This window comes from Oncorhynchus tshawytscha, unplaced genomic scaffold, assembly GCF_018296145.1.
Source record: "Oncorhynchus tshawytscha isolate Ot180627B unplaced genomic scaffold, Otsh_v2.0 Un_scaffold_4_pilon_pilon, whole genome shotgun sequence".
NCBI lineage: Eukaryota > Metazoa > Chordata > Actinopteri > Salmoniformes > Salmonidae > Oncorhynchus > Oncorhynchus tshawytscha.
The window spans coordinates 566,130-582,171 of record NW_024609834.1 but is presented as its reverse complement, the minus strand read 5'-3'; the positions used below and the strand labels follow the sequence as shown (position 1 = coordinate 582,171).

The following is a 16,042-nucleotide window of genomic DNA, read 5'->3' as shown; positions in this document are numbered from 1 at the left end:
GGCAATCCTGCGCTGCGTTAGCTAAGTTTTCATGTCATCGGGTGTAGTTCATAAAGGTTGAAGAGTGTATGTTAGGATGAAGTGTGAATTCATGCCAGGAATAATAAGTGTGAAGTTTGATTTCCTCCCTTCTGTAATAAGCAGCCAATTAGGTATTTTTTCCTTGATTCATGTGTTTAATCTGAACCCGTTATAACGCCGGTTAAACTGTTATGTATGTAAGCACTTCAGAGTTATACCAAGCTAATAAGTCACTCGTAAGATAAGGTTGTAAGAGTGTGCTTAACTGTATTTTTCATTTACTTTATAGTTCTCACGGAAGGTGATAATTCTGACTAAAACTACAGAATAAAGCCGCCAGTTAAAAATCAAGGAACGGTTGTGCTCGTGGTTACTGAAGGGAGCTACAATAGAAAATGCCTCAAGTAAAAGTTAATGACCCAGTAAAATACTACTTGAGTAAGTGTAAAAGTATTTCGTTTTAAATATACTTAAGTATCAAAAGTAAATGTAATTGCACAAATATACTTAAGTATAAAAATTAAAAGTATAAATCATTTAAAATTGCTTATATTAAGGAAACCAGAAGGCACAATATTCTTGGTTTAATTGTTTTTTGTTTTTTACAAATAGCCAGGGGCACACTACAACACAGACATCAGGTTGAGTGAGTCCGCCAGATCAGAGGCAGTAGGGATGACTAGGATGGTCTCTTGATAAGTACGTGAATTTGATAATTTTTCCTGTCCTGCTAATCACTCACAATGTAACGAGTACTTTTGGGTGTCAGGGAAAATGTATGGACCAAAAGTACATTCTTTTAGAATGTAGTCAAGTTAAAGTTGTTCAAAAATTGTACTATAAATCATTTTTACACCACTGTAAAACTCCAAAGTTGTATCCTTGACTCAATCTAAATTGCCTCAGCCTGTGTGAAAGCTACAGATCACTTAACAGCCACATACAGCCATTCCAACCACATAACATAATATGCTCCTCATGGTGTCAACTAAGAAGACAAAAGTGTGTCTGTTGTGTGATGCAATAAAAGACAAAAATTCCAAAAAGTTTTCATATATTCTTTTTCATTCATACCGGTAATCAGGAGTGACTGCCCATTCTTAAAACTAATATCTTCTGAGCCTCATTTAGCATATATAGAAACATATAGGCAGGTTTACTCAGTAGATGTGGCTTCATGCTGAGTTTGTTTGCACATAGTGTGTGTGGTCCTGGCTTACAATTTCTCTCTTAAAAAAAAAAAAGGCCACTTCATGCAAGCCTTCTGGCAAGGTTCATAGGTCAAAGGTTGAGGACGGGGATGTCAAAGAGGTCACAGAGGCCCTCGCTCTCATCCAGGTTATAGATGTAGTCATGGTCACCCGGGGGGGGGAGAGGCGGAGGAGTGGAGAAAACACTGGTAGAGAGTAGATGTGGCTTCATGCTGAGTTTGTTTGCACATAGTGTGTGTGTCAATCTGCAACTTATACATTGCAGAATTGAAAGAGATAAGGGATGTACAAATTGTAACCACCTATAATATAGAAAAATTAACACATTTATGTATAGAACCAATATATCACCTGTAGAATAGTTTAGCATCTTTATTTAAATTTCTCTCACAATAATTTTGCATATTTGCTGCCGTCCCATTTCACAGACACTGACCAAAAATATACGGCACCGAACAGATAGGCCGGGGTGACAAAAATTCCCAGGACCGATTTCTGGTTCCAGTTCGCCCCGATGTGATCTCATGAATTTACTCATCAGAACATGAGCAGGTTACAAACAGAAAAATGCAATACAACCAAACTATACAAATGATACAGCAGATTTTACACTAAACTTGAAAAATATTAACTTCTGAACGAACACATATCATAGTTGAATCTGGATTCGGATGTAAAATAACAGACAAAAGAAATGTATGTACTGTACTGTTCCTTGACAGTGTCAGTTCACTAGAAAAAAACACCAAAAATAAAGAGCATTTTATAATAGAAATCAGTGTTGAGATGTGAAAATTACAACAACAAAAATGTGCTCCACATGGACAGACTTTGAGGGAGAAACAGACAAGATATAAAATGCACCAGCAACTGAAGAGAACTGTAAGCCTCATCAATAGTATCACTAGATTAGGACTGGTAAAGGCTTTTAATGGATTTACATGTTGTCAGTATATTGTGGCTGGTCTTGTGTGCCTGGCTCATAGGAGAGACTAGGTTGCGGCAGGTGAGGGAGCTGATCTTCTCTTCCCGCTGTGACTCTAAGACCACTATGTGGGCAATGGAGTAGCTGCACTCCTCACATGCACAGCTCATTGACCGTAGACAAACAATGAAGCTCCTCACAGCACCGATCCCTACCTACCCTTAGTCACCATGTAGATCTGAAAGGATCAAATAGGTCTGCAATATCTCTACCTTGCCATCTAAAAGACTAGCTGGAATTGTCTTATTGCTTACTATCCAACAGTTTCAGATGTACATAAGTGCCTAGGTGTCGTATATGATTTTGCCTTGAGCATCCCATTCATTTCCTATCCTTCCCTCAACCCAAGCCATCTTTACTCACTCCAAATGGAGCACAACTCAACTTTTAAAACACATCCACTGCCACTTCAGCAGCACAGATCAAAAAATATATTCCATGAGATCATTAAAGCTTATAAGCCAGTAGGGGATGGCTGCTCTCCCTGTTCAGACATCAACGAAGGGGACGTTACAAAAATAAAGAGTATGAAAATTATCAAAAACGGTTTGTTTATCAATTCAGCTTATATTACAAGACTCCAAAAATAGACCACTTCATCAGTTTGTTAGTACTCAAAGAATTGTTTAAAAACGGTTCTTGTCTTTCTAAAAAAAAAAAAAAAAGGCCACTTCATGCAAGCCTTCTGGCAAGGTTCATAGGTCAAAGGTTGAGGACGGGGATGTCAAAGAGGTCACAGAGGCCCTCGCTCTCATCCAGGTTATAGATGTAGTCATGGTCACCCGGGGGGGGGGAGAGGCGGAGGAGTGGAGAAAACACTGGTAGAGAGGGATAAAAACATAACTGGAATTATCAAGTCAAAGTAAAGGGGTTTATAAAACAATCCGTATTAGACTCTTACCTTCTGAAGCCATAAGTTCCTCTAGTAGATCTGCACTCACCATCTCTACACACACACAAAGATGTGAGAGAGTGTCTGCTATACACAAAGTCACAATATATCATTAACTTAATTTCCTGAAATACAACGCAAGTGTCTGTTTGGATACATTTAAATCAAGTTTAAGACATGATACACATGCACACACAGTACCTTTAGCGGGGTCAAACATGTCAGAAAAGTATTTGGGGAAATCCAGCACTGAAAAACACAAGGCACAATAGACACCATACAAGTCATTAGAGGTTGTTTTTATAAGGTAGAGCCAATTTACACTGTTTTCCTGTGTACGTTCATTAAACAACCTAAAATAAAAACAGCTTGCACACACACACATTTCTATATCGTTTGTTGCCACACAGATGCTTCATGTGTTACAGTGCATTGGGCATAACCAAGGTTTTAATGAAAAAAAAAAAAAAAAAAAAACTGTTCGGAAGTGTGTGCTTACTAAAACAGATAAACAACGTACGTACAGTATAGAGGTCGACCGATTGTGATTTTTCAACGCCGATACCGATTATTGGAGGACCAAAAAAAGTTGATACTGATTAATCAGACGATGTTTAAAATGTTTTTGTAATAATGACAATTACAACAACACTGAATGAACACTTATTTTAAGTTAATATAATACATCAATAAAATCAATTTAGCCTCAAATAAATAATCAAACATGTTCAATTTTACATTGCAAATCAAATCAAATTTTATTTGTCACATACACATGGTTAGCAGATGTTAATGCGAGTGTAGCGAAATGCTTGTGCTTCTAGTTCCGACAATGCAGTAATAACCAACAAGTAATCTAACTAACAATTCCAAAACTACTGTCTTATACACAGTGTAAGGTGATAAAGAATATGTACATAAGGATATATGAATGAGTGATGGTACAGAGCAGCATAGGCAAGATACGGTAGATGGTATCGAGTACAGTATATACATATGAGATGAGTATGTAAACAAAGTGGCATAGTTAAAGTGGCTAGTGATACATGTATTACATAAGGATGCAGTCGATGATATAGAGTACAGTATATACGTATGCATATGAGATGAATAATGTAGGGTAAGTAACATTATATAGGGTAGCATTGTTTAAAGTGGCTAGTGATATATTTACATCATTTCCCATCAATTCCCATTATTAAAGTGGCTGGAGTTGAGTCAGTGTCAGTGTGTTGGCAGCAGCCACTCAATGTTAGTGGTGGCTGTTTAACAGTCTGATGGCCTTGAGATAGAAGCTGTTTTTCAGTCTCTCGGTCCCAGCTTTGATGCACCTGTACTGACCTCGCCTTCTGGATGATAGCGGGGTGAACAGGCAGTGGCTCGGGTGGTTGATGTCCTTGATGATCTTTATGGCCTTCCTGTAACATCGGGTGGTGTAGGTGTCCTGGAGGGCAGGTAGTTTGCCCCCGGTGATGCGTTGTGCAGACCTCACTACCCTCTGGAGAGCCTTACGGTTGAGGGCGGAGCAGTTGCCGTACCAGGCGGTGATACAGCCCGCCAGGATGCTCTCGATTGTGCATCTGTAGAAGTTTGTGAGTGCTTTTGGTGACAAGCCGAATTTCTTCAGCCTCCTGAGGTTGAAGAGGCGCTGCTGCGCCTTCTTCACGATGCTGTCTGTGTGAGTGGACCAATTCAGTTTGTCTGTGATGTGTATGCCGAGGAACTTAAAACTTGCTACCCTCTCCACTACTGTTCCATCGACGTGGATAGGGGATGTTCCCTCTGCTGTTTCCTGAAGTCCACAATCATCTCCTTAGTTTTGTTGACGTTGAGTGTGAGGTTATTTTCCTGACACCACACTCCGAGGGCCCTCACCTCCTCCCTGTAGGCCGTCTCGTCGTTGTTGGTAATCAAGCCTACCACTGTTGTGTCGTCCGCAAACTTGATGATTGAGTTGGAGGCGTGCGTGGCCACGCAGTCGTGGGTGAACAGGGAGTACAGGAGAGGGCTCAGAACGCACCCTTGTGGGGCCCCAGTGTTGAGGATCAGCGGGGAGGAGATGTTGTTGCCTACCCTCACCACCTGGGGGCGGCCCGTCAGGAAGTCCAGTACCCAGTTGCACAGGGCGGGGTCGAGACCCAGGGTCTCGAGCTTGGAGGGTACTATGGTGTTGAATGCCGAGCTGTAGTCGATGAACAGCATTCTCACATAGGTATTCCTCTTGTCCAGATGGGTTAGGGCAGTGTGCAGTGTGGTTGAGATTGCATCGTCTGTGGACCTATTTGGGCGGTAAGCAAATTGGAGTGGGTCTAGGGTGTCAGGTAGGGTGGAGGTGATATGGTCCTTGACTAGTCTCTCAAAGCACTTCATGATGACGGATGTGAGTGCTACGGGGCGGTAGTCGTTTAGCTCAGTTACCTTAGCTTTCTTGGGAACAGGAACAATGGTGGCCCTCTTGAAGCATGTGGGAACAGCAGACTGGTATAGGGATTGATTGAATATGTCCGTAAACACACCGGCCAGCTGGTCTGCGCATGCTCTGAGGGCGCGGCTCGGGATGCCGTCTGGGCCTGCAGCCTTGCGAGGGTTAACACGTTTAAATGTCTTACTCACCTCGGCTGCAGTGAAGGAGAGACCGCATGTTTTCATTGCAGGCCGTGTCAGTGGCACTGTATTGTCCTCAAAGCGGGCAAAAAAGTTATTTAGTCTGCCTGGGAGCAAGACATCCTGGTCCGTGACTGGGCTGGATTTCTTCCTGTAGTCCGTGATTGACTGTAGACCCTGCCACATGCCTCTTGTGTCTGAGCCGTTGAATTGAGATTCTACTTTGTCTCTGTACTGACGCTTAGCTTGTTTAATAGCCTTGCGGAGGGAATAGCTGCACTGTTTGTATTCAGTCATGTCACCAGACACCTTGCCCTGATTAAAAGCAGTGGTTCGCGCTTTCAGTTTCACACGAATGCTGCCATCAATCCACGGTTTCTGGTTAGGGAATGTTTTAATCGTTGCTATGGGAACGACATCTTCAACGCACGTTCTAATGAACTCGCACACCGAATCAGCGTATTCGTCAATGTTGTTGTCTGACGCAATACGAAACATCTCCCAGTCCACGTGATGGAAGCAGTCTTGGAGTGTGGAGTCAGCTTGGTCGGACCAGCGTTGGACAGACCTCAGCGTGGGAGCTTCTTGTTTTAGTTTCTGTCTGTAGGCAGGGATCAACAAAATGGAGTCGTGGTCAGCTTTTCCGAAAGGGGGCGGGGCAGGGCCTTATATGCGTTGCGGAAGTTAGACTAACAATGATCCAAGGTCTTTCCACCCCTGGTTGTGCAATCGATATGCTGATAAAATTTAGGGAGTCTGGTTTTCAGATTAGCCTTGTTAAAATCCCCAGCTACAATGAATGCAGCCTCCGGATAAATCGTTTCCAGTTTGCAGAGAGTTAAATAAAGTTCGTTCAGAGCCATCGATGTGTCTGCTTGGGGGGGGATATATACGGCTGTGATTATAATCGAAGAGAATTCTCTTGGTAGATAATGCGGTCTACATTTGATTGTGAGGAATTCTAAATCAGGTGAACAGAAGGATTTGAGTTCCTGTATGTTTCTTTCATCACACCATGTCACGTTAGTCATAAGGCATACGCCCCCGCCCCTCTTCTTACCAGAAAGATGTTTGTCTCTGTCCGCGCGATGCGTGGAGAAACCCGTTGGCTGCACCCACTCGGATAGCATCTCTCCAGTGAGCCATGTTTCCGTGAAGCATAGAACGTTACAGTCTCTGATGTCCCTCTGGAATGCTACCCTTGCTCGGATTTAATCAACCTTGTTGTCAAGAGACTGGACATTGGCAAGAAGAATGCTAGGGAGTGGTGCACGGTGTGCCCGTCTCCGGAGTCTGACCAGAAGACCGCCTCGTTTCCCTCTTTTTCGGAGTCGTTTTTTGGGGTCGCTGCATGGAATCCACCCCGTTGTCCTGTTTGTAAGGCAGAACACAGGATCCGCGTCACAAAAAACATATTCTTGGTCGTACTGATGGTGAGTTGACGCTGATCTTATATTCAGTAGTTCTTCTCGACTGTATGTAATGAAACCTAAGATGACCTGGGGTACTAATGTAAGAAATAACACGTAAAAAAACAAAAAACTGCATAGTTTCCCATTTGGTTTAAAGTGTTGGAGAAGTAAAAGTGCAATATGTGCCATGTAAGAAAGCTAACGTTTAAGTTCCTTGCTCAGAACATGAGAACATATGAAAGCTGGTGGTTCCTTTTAACATGAGTCTTCAATATTCCCAGGTAAGAAGTTTTAGGTTATTATAGGACTATTTCTCTCTATACCATTTGTATTTCATATACCTTTGACCACAGTATAGCTTCCGTACCTCTACTCGCTCCTACCTGGGCTCGAACCAGGAACACAACAGCCACCCTCGAAGCAGTGTTACCCATGCAGAGCAAGGGGAACAACTACTCCAAGTCTCAAAGCGAGTGACGTTTGAAACCCTATTAGCGCTAGCTAGCCATTTCACATCACATCGTTACACCAGCCTAATCTCGGGAGTTGATAGGCTTGAAGTCATAAACAGTAGAGCTGCTGGCAAAACGCACGAAAGTGCCGTTTGAATGAATGCTTATGAGCCTGCTGGTGCCTACCATCGCTCAGTCAGACTGCTCTATCAAATCATAGCCTTAATTATAACATAATAACACACAGAAATGCGAGCCTTCGGTCATTAATATGGTCGAATCCGGAAACTATCATCTTGAAAACAAGACGTTTATTCTTTCAGTGAAATATGGAAGCATTACGTATTTTATCTAACGGGTGGCATCCATCCGTCTAAATATTCCTGTTACATTGCACAACCTTCAATGTTGTCATAATTACGTAAAATTCTTCTTCTTTCCCTGTGGCAGTCCTCATGAGAGCCAGTTTCTTCATAGCGCTTGATGGTTTTGGCGACTGCACTTGAATAAACTTTCAAAGTTCTTGACATTTTCCAGATTGACTGACCTTCATGTCTTAAAGTAATGATTGACTGTCATTTCTCTTTGCTTATTTGAGCTGTTCTTGCTATAATATAGACTTGGTATTTTACCAAATAGGGCTATCTTCTGTATGCCCCCCTACCTTGTCACAACACAACTGATTGGCTCAGACGCATTAAGGAAAGAAATTCCACAAATTAACTTTTAACAAGGCACACCTGTTAATTGAAACACATTTCAGGTGACTGCCTCATGAAGCTGATTGAGAGAATGCCAAGTGTGTGCAAAGCTGTCAAGGCAAAGCGTGGCTCCTTTGAAGAATCTCAAATATATTTTGATTTGTTTAACAGTTTTTTGGTTATTACATGATTCCATGTGTTATTTCATAGTTTTGAGGTCTTCACAAGAAAAATAGTAAAAATAAAGAAAAACACTTGAATGAAGAGGTGTGTCCAAATTTTGACTGGTACTTTACACATGTGTGTGTGTGTGTAAGAGAGACCATTGGAATACTAGCCCAGTGCCAAGGTTTATCTGCCTCCATCACATTGCTGCTTATGGTTGGGCGGTCAACCTTTGCCCTATTGTGATTAAGTACCCATAAAACATTGTAATGTACGATGATATCGCCCCCTATTGGCCAACCCCACAATTGTGTTTTTTTTTTTACGGTTAAAAAAAATCATTTAAATAAAAGACTGCTAAAAAAGGACCACGAGCGAGAGGAATCATGACAAAATATATCTTGGAGCCAACTCTTTTTTCGTAGTGTATTCCTCTCGGTTGGAGCTGTGGCACGAAAGAGGTGTGTGCTGCCATTTGGTCTGGGCAACATTGCCTAAAAATCATCTCTCGATTCTTTCAAACCTATGGGCAATTCACAATATATATCTTGATTTAAAAAAAAATGTTTTCACTAAATAAGGTTTTTGTAGAATTAAAGAGCAAATACACTGTATTTCAACCAGTCAGCAATAATCAAATGGATTCAGGTCTTGTGAAATTTATACCAAGACTAAAAAAAAAAAAAATACACCTTCCACAACCATAAAACCCAATATTAACTTAATCTAAATAATTAAACCTGCTTTTTTTGCAATAATCACTGATCTGGCTTTCAAGTCAGTCTATGAAAATTGCCTTTTTGTTACAAAAACAATCTTTGACTAAAATGCTGCTAGCTGTACGTGGTACCACAATGCGTATGTGGGAGGGGGCGTACGTGACAAACTGAACATTCATCATTTTCCAGAACCAATGTTCATTGATACTCCTGTTTTAGTAGTGTCCGCTCTGCGAGCAACTTGAGTTGACAGAAAAAGGGAATCGTTCGAAAGGTTGACTTCCTCTAATACAGTAAAATAAATGTCTCAATGTGTTTCAGTGTCCCATTCTCTTGGACCAAAATTCAAATAACGAGTTGAAACCTGTTTGTCAGAGAGGAAGAAGTGATCTCTCATCTTTGTTAATCTGAGTGGCAGGGGGAGGGGCTAGGTGTGTATGTGTAAATAGAGAGGAAGAGGCGGAGTGAGAGGTTTGACAAATGTTTCCCAAACGTTTCTCTCGCAGAAATCTGTCCAAAATAAGCCCAATGCGTTTCTATTAGAGGTCGACCGATTAATTAGGGCCGATTTCAAGTTTTCAAAACAACCGGAAATCGGTATTTTTGGACACCGATTTGGTTAAAAAAAAATTGGGGTTGTGGACAGGTGTCTTTTATACTGATAACAAGTTCAAACAGGTGCCATTAATACAGGTAACGAGTGAAGGACAGAGGAGCCTCTTAAAGAAGAAGTTACAGGTCTGTGAGAGCCAGAAATCTTGCTTGTTTGTAGGTGACCAAATACTTATTTTCCACCATAATTTGCAAATAAATTCATTAAAAATCCTACAATGTGATTTTCTGGATTTTTTCCCCCTCATTTTGTCTGTCATAGTTGAAGTGTACCTATGATGAAAATTACAGGCCTCTCATCTTTTTAAGTGGGAGAACTTGCACAATTGGTGGCTGACTAAATACTTTTTTGCCCCACTGTATGTATGTGAGTATGAGTGTGTATGTACACAGGACAGAAGTAGCAGGGATCAAAAAGACAAGCGCACATAAACACTCATAAAAAAATGATTCCGCAATACAGGCATTTGGAATATCGCGCAAAAACATCAATTCTAAGTTATCTAATTAATTTTATAATCATCCAACCCTAGTCTGTGTCCTCTCTGAAAAATAAATTAGGCGTTTGGCTTTATACAGCATCTTTCACATCACAATCTCATCACCATCGACGCTGGCTGTCAATAATCTTCGATATCCGATACTCTCGTAATATCGCCCAACCCTATTGATGCTACCACACAACATGCACACACACAGATAAATTGAATTCTAACTCACAGTCAGATGAATCGGATTTGATTGGTTCAAAGACAGTGAAGTTGTTGTCTAACGAAGCAGAAGACTGGAGGGACCGGGTGTCCAATGATGGTGGTTGCGGAGCAGATTTTTCAGTTCTGGAGTTGTCTGGTAGGTAGAGGTAGAGAGAGAGAGGTAGAGAGAGAGAGAGCGAGAGATATGGACACAGAAGTAGACATGGGACATTTCAATGATATTGTATTGAGAGTTTAGCAGACAAAACATTTTCATAGACCATGAGAGATATAACAGTGAGGTCACCTGATGGTTTAGCTGCTGTATGTGCTTTAGGCTTGCCAGTGGCCAGACTCCCGGTGGTCTTGACAAATGTGTGAGTGGTTGTGTCTGCAGAGGCTGCAGCAGACTTGGCATTCTGCAGCATTTCCTCAGGGGGCGGGACTGGCAACACCACAGGTGTTGAGTTAACTGGGTCCTTGTTGATGAGCAGAACATCAATGGGCCCAGCAGCGCTCATCAGATGGATCTGATACTTCCTCTGACCGTTTTGAACCTAAAAGTGGAGACAAACATACACACTTTTCACCCTGAGAAGACTGACAGACTGACTAGGGGGGCAGAAACAAATCGAACTTACAGCTTCAGGTATGGGCACCTCCAGCTGCGTACCAGAGGGAGCACGCACCGCCAAGAGGGTATCACCTTTGAAGCAGCTGCAGATGTCCTCATGATTAACATAGGCTAGAGTTGGTCAGAGTTAAGGTCAGACACACAGCTTAACAGAGTATTATAACATTGTTAATGCTGGCAAGTGTATCCTCTGCTAATGTACAGACATAACGGTACTGCAGCTCTTTTCTATACATTTCTACTGGTGTGGACTGACATGGATACCTACATACGGTTAGGTTGGGGGTAACAATTTAGATGTTGGTGTAGGTATGAGTATGTGAGTACATAGTAAGGATATGGACTATTGTGTGTGTCCTCGGTCACATTCTTTATGCTTTGTTGGACCCACACCCTCTGCTGGTCCAGCTCACTTTCCCTCATATCCAGATCTTCAAGCTCCGACTTCAGGTCAACCAGCCTGTCACCAATCTCCCTTGTGTTACAGCCTGGCCCAACTCCCCTTAGACAGATAGCGCAATGAAATGTAAGCACATACTGTGTGCATACCTACAAACATACAAGTATGCGAACACACACTCACTTCCACTGAATACTGTTCTTTGACTTCTTCTCGATCAGGCCAATGCCCTCCAGTACATTGGTGATGTCATAGATGCGCCTCTTCTGTCTGACGGCCAGGGTGTCTGCTGCCTACAAGAGCAGGAAAAACGACATTACTCACAACACAACTGTCAAAGGTCACCCTCTTTGATCAGAAGCAAAATAACTTAATGAATGATTTTAAAATGCAAGCACCCAAATGTCCCTACCAAGGTTTTTTTCCTTAGGGGGATGCATATCTATTGTGGGGGTTAATAGCAAATCACAAAGGTCAGAGCCTGTGAGACAGGGGCCTGTCAACCAATCACTGGATGGGTCATAGCCCTGGTAGCCAATAATAGGAGGTCACAATCCTATGAGCCTATCGGAGGGGGGACTAAACAATGCAGACAATAATGACAGACCGTGACACAGCCACCCACTGAATGATGAGACACGGATTGTCTCTTTTACGCACACACTCTGTGTTTTACCCTCTTTTATTCCTTGAACTCCTTACTGACAGTAACCTAGATAACAGTTTTACAATTAGTTTTATATTAGAGTTTAAGCTTATATTTTATTTTAGAGTATAAATCATCATGATCACAGTGCATGTGTAATTGCTGGATTTTGGCAGATAAAAAATGAAAATCAGATTAAATTGTTGCTGGTCAAATTGACTGAGAAAAAAATAATCCCATTACAAATAATACTTTTTATTCATTGATGGAAATATCAGTTGATGAAAATACATTTGACTGTCATGCTTATCAGTCTATAGGCTAAAGCTGCAATATGTAACTTTTGGAACAGACCAAATTCACAGAGAAATGTAAGCTACAGATCTGTCATTATCAAAAGCAAGTTTAAGAAGCGGTAACTATGTGCGCTATTTCTATGCTTCCTGTTCTTAAATTTCATTTTTGCGTCTTTTACTTTCAGTTTTGTACACCAGCTTCAAACAGCTGCAAATACAATCATTTTGATTATGGAAAACATATATCATAGCGGTTAAGATGGTAAAATGATTCTCCACCAGATACTTGCTTGTTTTGTAACATAAATTGAAATAAGGCAAACAATTTGAATTTTTGCAACCAGGAAAATGGGGGTGATTTCTGCATAGTACAGCTTCAATGTACAACATTTTGTGGTATTAAATTGGGATGTGTGTATTTTCGTTAGTCGTCAAGCATCTTGTTAATTACACGTGCACAGCATACAGAGACCTTTTTTTTTTTACAGAATACCACTTGTCAGACAGCGCTAGACCTGCTGCTGCAGAGCCACAGCTCGTTGCTTCTGGAGTGCCATTGCGCAACAATTCTAAATGCAATCACATGTTAAAAACAGTTTTGATTAAAAATAGCTACTATTGCTTTATTTCTCAACTGGTAATTGAAGCATGCCATGCATTAACCATTTATTGAGATACTTCGGGATTTTGGCAATGAGGCCCTTTATCTACTTCCCCAGAGTCTGATGAACTCGTGGATACCATTTTAATGTATCTGCTTGTAGTTTGAAGGAAGTTGATAACTAGTGCTAGCACATTTGCTAACTAGCGTTACCATAAACACTGGAAGTATATTGTGTCTGCTAGCACATAGACTTCCAGTCATTGCGCTAACACTAGTTAACGTTAGCATTGGCTCGCAAAACTACCTCCAACTTCCTTCATACTGGACACAGAGACATAAAAATGTTATCCACGAGTTCATCTGACTCTGGGGAAGTAGATAATGGGTCTCATTGTCAAAATCCCGAAGTATCCCTCTAAGCATTACATTGTTAGTCTACACCTATTTGATGTCTTCCCGGACACATTTTTCTAACGGAAACCCTGGTGTGGTTGTCTGTATATGCATTTCATATTCCACATGCATCTCCTCCGAGTATGTTGCAAATCTGTTACAACACAATGCAGCAATATCAACCAAATCAGGCAGTGCTTAGACTTATATGGATGATTGGGGACTTTGCGATGATACAAAAAAATAAACAAACCATAGCTAACAATTCTTAGTCAGACAGTCAAAAGGGATCCAGCCCATCACTCACTACTTTGAGATCGAGCACCCCGTCCTTCGCTTCCTGCAGCAAAGTAACGAACTTCGTGGTGAGAAGTCCGAGGCTCCTCTCGTGTCTCTGAGACTGGGGAGCGTCGGAACCTTCCAGCTCCGTTCGGCTCACCTCCAGCTCCATAACCTGTCTGAATCGGTTGGATGATATAGTGAATGGGAGGTTTCCCTAAATGCTGTAAAGCACAGGGCCTATGCCCTCGACCGTCCTACTCCAGTGCAACCGCGGGGATAGTTGCAACCCTGGGAAGGATGTGCCAACTATGGGGTCAGTGTGGTCAGTACAGTTCGTCTCCCCGTGAGCCAGAACACAGTAAGCAGCCACCAAGCAATGGGCTCGAGCCGTTGGAAGCGGGCTGAAAGCTGGGATGGTTTCAAGCGTAGGGAGCGTCTGTAAAGTGAGGACACCACGTGAAAGTGAAACGAAAAATACATAACTACTCACTGTACCATAACCTGCCGTAAGCATTGCATACGGAGACAAAGCTACAGTAGGGTGGCTAGCTATATCTCTTAAGAGTTCCTACTCCAATTCGATTTGATCAGATTGTGTATGAGTGCAAAATACCAAGTTAGCAGTAAATGCAAGCCGTTTTCGATTAGACCTCTGCCACTGGATTGGCTTGGCAACTTTGGCCAACCAACCACAGTTACGTTAGCTAGCTACAGTATAACGTTAGTTAGCACAACAAGGTCGCTAGCTAAGTAATGTACATTAGATACAAGTACATTAGGTACATGCATATAACCAAAACAACGATGGCTAGTGGCTTACTGGCTCTCGTTAACTAAACGTTAGGTGGCGCGATAACTAGCTAGCCAACTAGTTAGTTAACTCATCCGATTATCAGCAGACTAGCTAACGTTAGCTAGCTACAGTACAGTAAAGTACCTAGCAATCTCCTGTCACGAGCGTCCAGATGAATGGTCGGATGTACTTACCAATGAGTTCGTGAGTTGTCCTCAAAGCAACATTCCAACACTGGAATGCTATTCAAGTTGAGTTTGTTTCATCGATATATTATTGGAAGCAAGCTATCACTCAGGGCATTTACTTAACTAATATTCGAAAGGCAGTTTAAAAACTCCCTCCTACTACATCTTTCATCCAACAGAACCAATGCATTTTTCTTCCTGTTAACTAATGTCTCGCGTACAGCGAACTTAACACCAAAGGAAGCATGGAGCGGCGCATCAGATTTTCATCTTAGCCAATGAAATCACGTTAGTGCTAGGGAGCGTCACACATAATAGAGTGTCGTGAGACTGTTCAAAATGAAACGATATTGTAATGTACACTGAGTGTACAAAACATGAAGGCCACCTGCTCTTTCCATGACATAGACTGACCAGGTGAATCCAGGGGAACGCTATGATCCCTTATTGATGTCACTTGTTAAATTCACTACAATCAGTGTAGATGAAGTGAAGGAGACTGGACTGGTCGTTTTTTTTAAGCCTGGAGACAATTGAGACATGGATTGTGTATGTGTGCCATTCAGAGGTTGAATGGGCAAGACAAAAGATTTAAGTGCCTTTGAACAGGTTAAGGTAGTAGGTGTCAGACACACCAGTTTGTGTCAAAAACGGCAACCATGCTGGGTTTTTCACGCTCAACAGTTTCCTGTGTGTATCAAGAATTGTCCACCACCCAAAAACACATACAGCCAACTTGACACAACTGTGGTAAGCATTGGCGTCAACATGGGCCAGCATCCTTGTGGAACGCTTTTGACACCTGGCAGAGTCTATGCCCCGACGGGGGGGAGTTTTGTACACTCAGTGTATATTGACCCAGTGTCTTGAATAAAATATGGTATAAGAATGTCTTTCAGAACTATGTCAAGATGACATTCACATTTTTGGAACAATGTAGAGAATTAACAATAAACCATACACCCACAGACAAGTTTAAAAGCAGAAATAATTTGGACAAGCCAAGGACTCTTCCACAACTTTGCAAAGCCCCTACCCTCAATGAGTCACCCATGTGTAAATAGATTAGCCTAAAAACATGTCACTTCAATACAGATACAACTTTTCCATAACAGGTTAGGAGAATTTACGTAGCAGTTTAGGAGAATTAGGTTAAGGTTAGGAAAAGGGTTAGGGTTAGCAAAAATGCTCTCCTAACATTCTACAAAAAGTCACTTGTACTGAAGTGCCGTGTTTTTAGAGAGTACCCATGTGTATGATTGAAATGACCAGAAATCATGGTTACCAGAAATCTCCATAAGTCCCCACAAGGACAGTAAAACAAGGAAAATTCTCAAAGC

General features: G+C 41.7%; 1 protein-coding gene across 5 annotated transcripts; it reads right to left on the bottom strand.

Annotated features, from left to right (window-relative positions):
• Positions 1–1,589: 1,589 nt before the first annotated feature.
• LOC112249215 (transcription factor E2F4) lies at positions 1,590–14,960 on the bottom strand. Of its 5 annotated transcripts, none has more exons than XM_024418999.2 (10): positions 14,709–14,960; positions 13,747–14,157; positions 11,684–11,793; positions 11,441–11,602; positions 11,108–11,216; positions 10,774–11,023; positions 10,495–10,620; positions 3,311–3,358; positions 3,119–3,196; positions 1,590–3,035 (listed from the first exon to the last, which is right to left on the bottom strand). In XM_024418999.2, exons 2-10 carry the CDS (start codon positions 13,888–13,890, stop codon positions 2,920–2,922), a joined length of 1,143 nt encoding a protein of 380 aa, XP_024274767.1. In that variant the 5' UTR covers positions 13,891–14,157; positions 14,709–14,960; the 3' UTR covers positions 1,590–2,919. The 5 variants fall into 5 exon arrangements, with proteins under 5 accessions (XP_024274767.1, XP_024274768.1, XP_024274769.1 ...); XM_024419000.2 differs by having other exon boundaries at positions 13,747–13,897; XM_024419001.2 differs by having other exon boundaries at positions 3,119–3,193; positions 14,709–14,959.
• Positions 14,961–16,042: the final 1,082 nt, after the last annotated feature.

Excerpts from the sequence above, each read along its gene's own strand:
- LOC112249215 (XM_024418999.2), bottom strand. The coding sequence starts at position 13,890 with ATGGAGCTGGAGGTGAGCCGAACGGAGCTGGAAGGTTCCGACGCTCCC. Across the intron at positions 11,603-11,683 it reads AAGAACAGTATTCAGTGGAA|GGGAGTTGGGCCAGGCTGTA; the intron begins GTGAGTGTGTGT and ends TATCTGTCTAAG. Across the intron at positions 11,217-11,440 it reads GAGGACACACACAATAGTCC|TCTAGCCTATGTTAATCATG; the intron begins ATATCCTTACTA and ends ACTCTGACCAAC.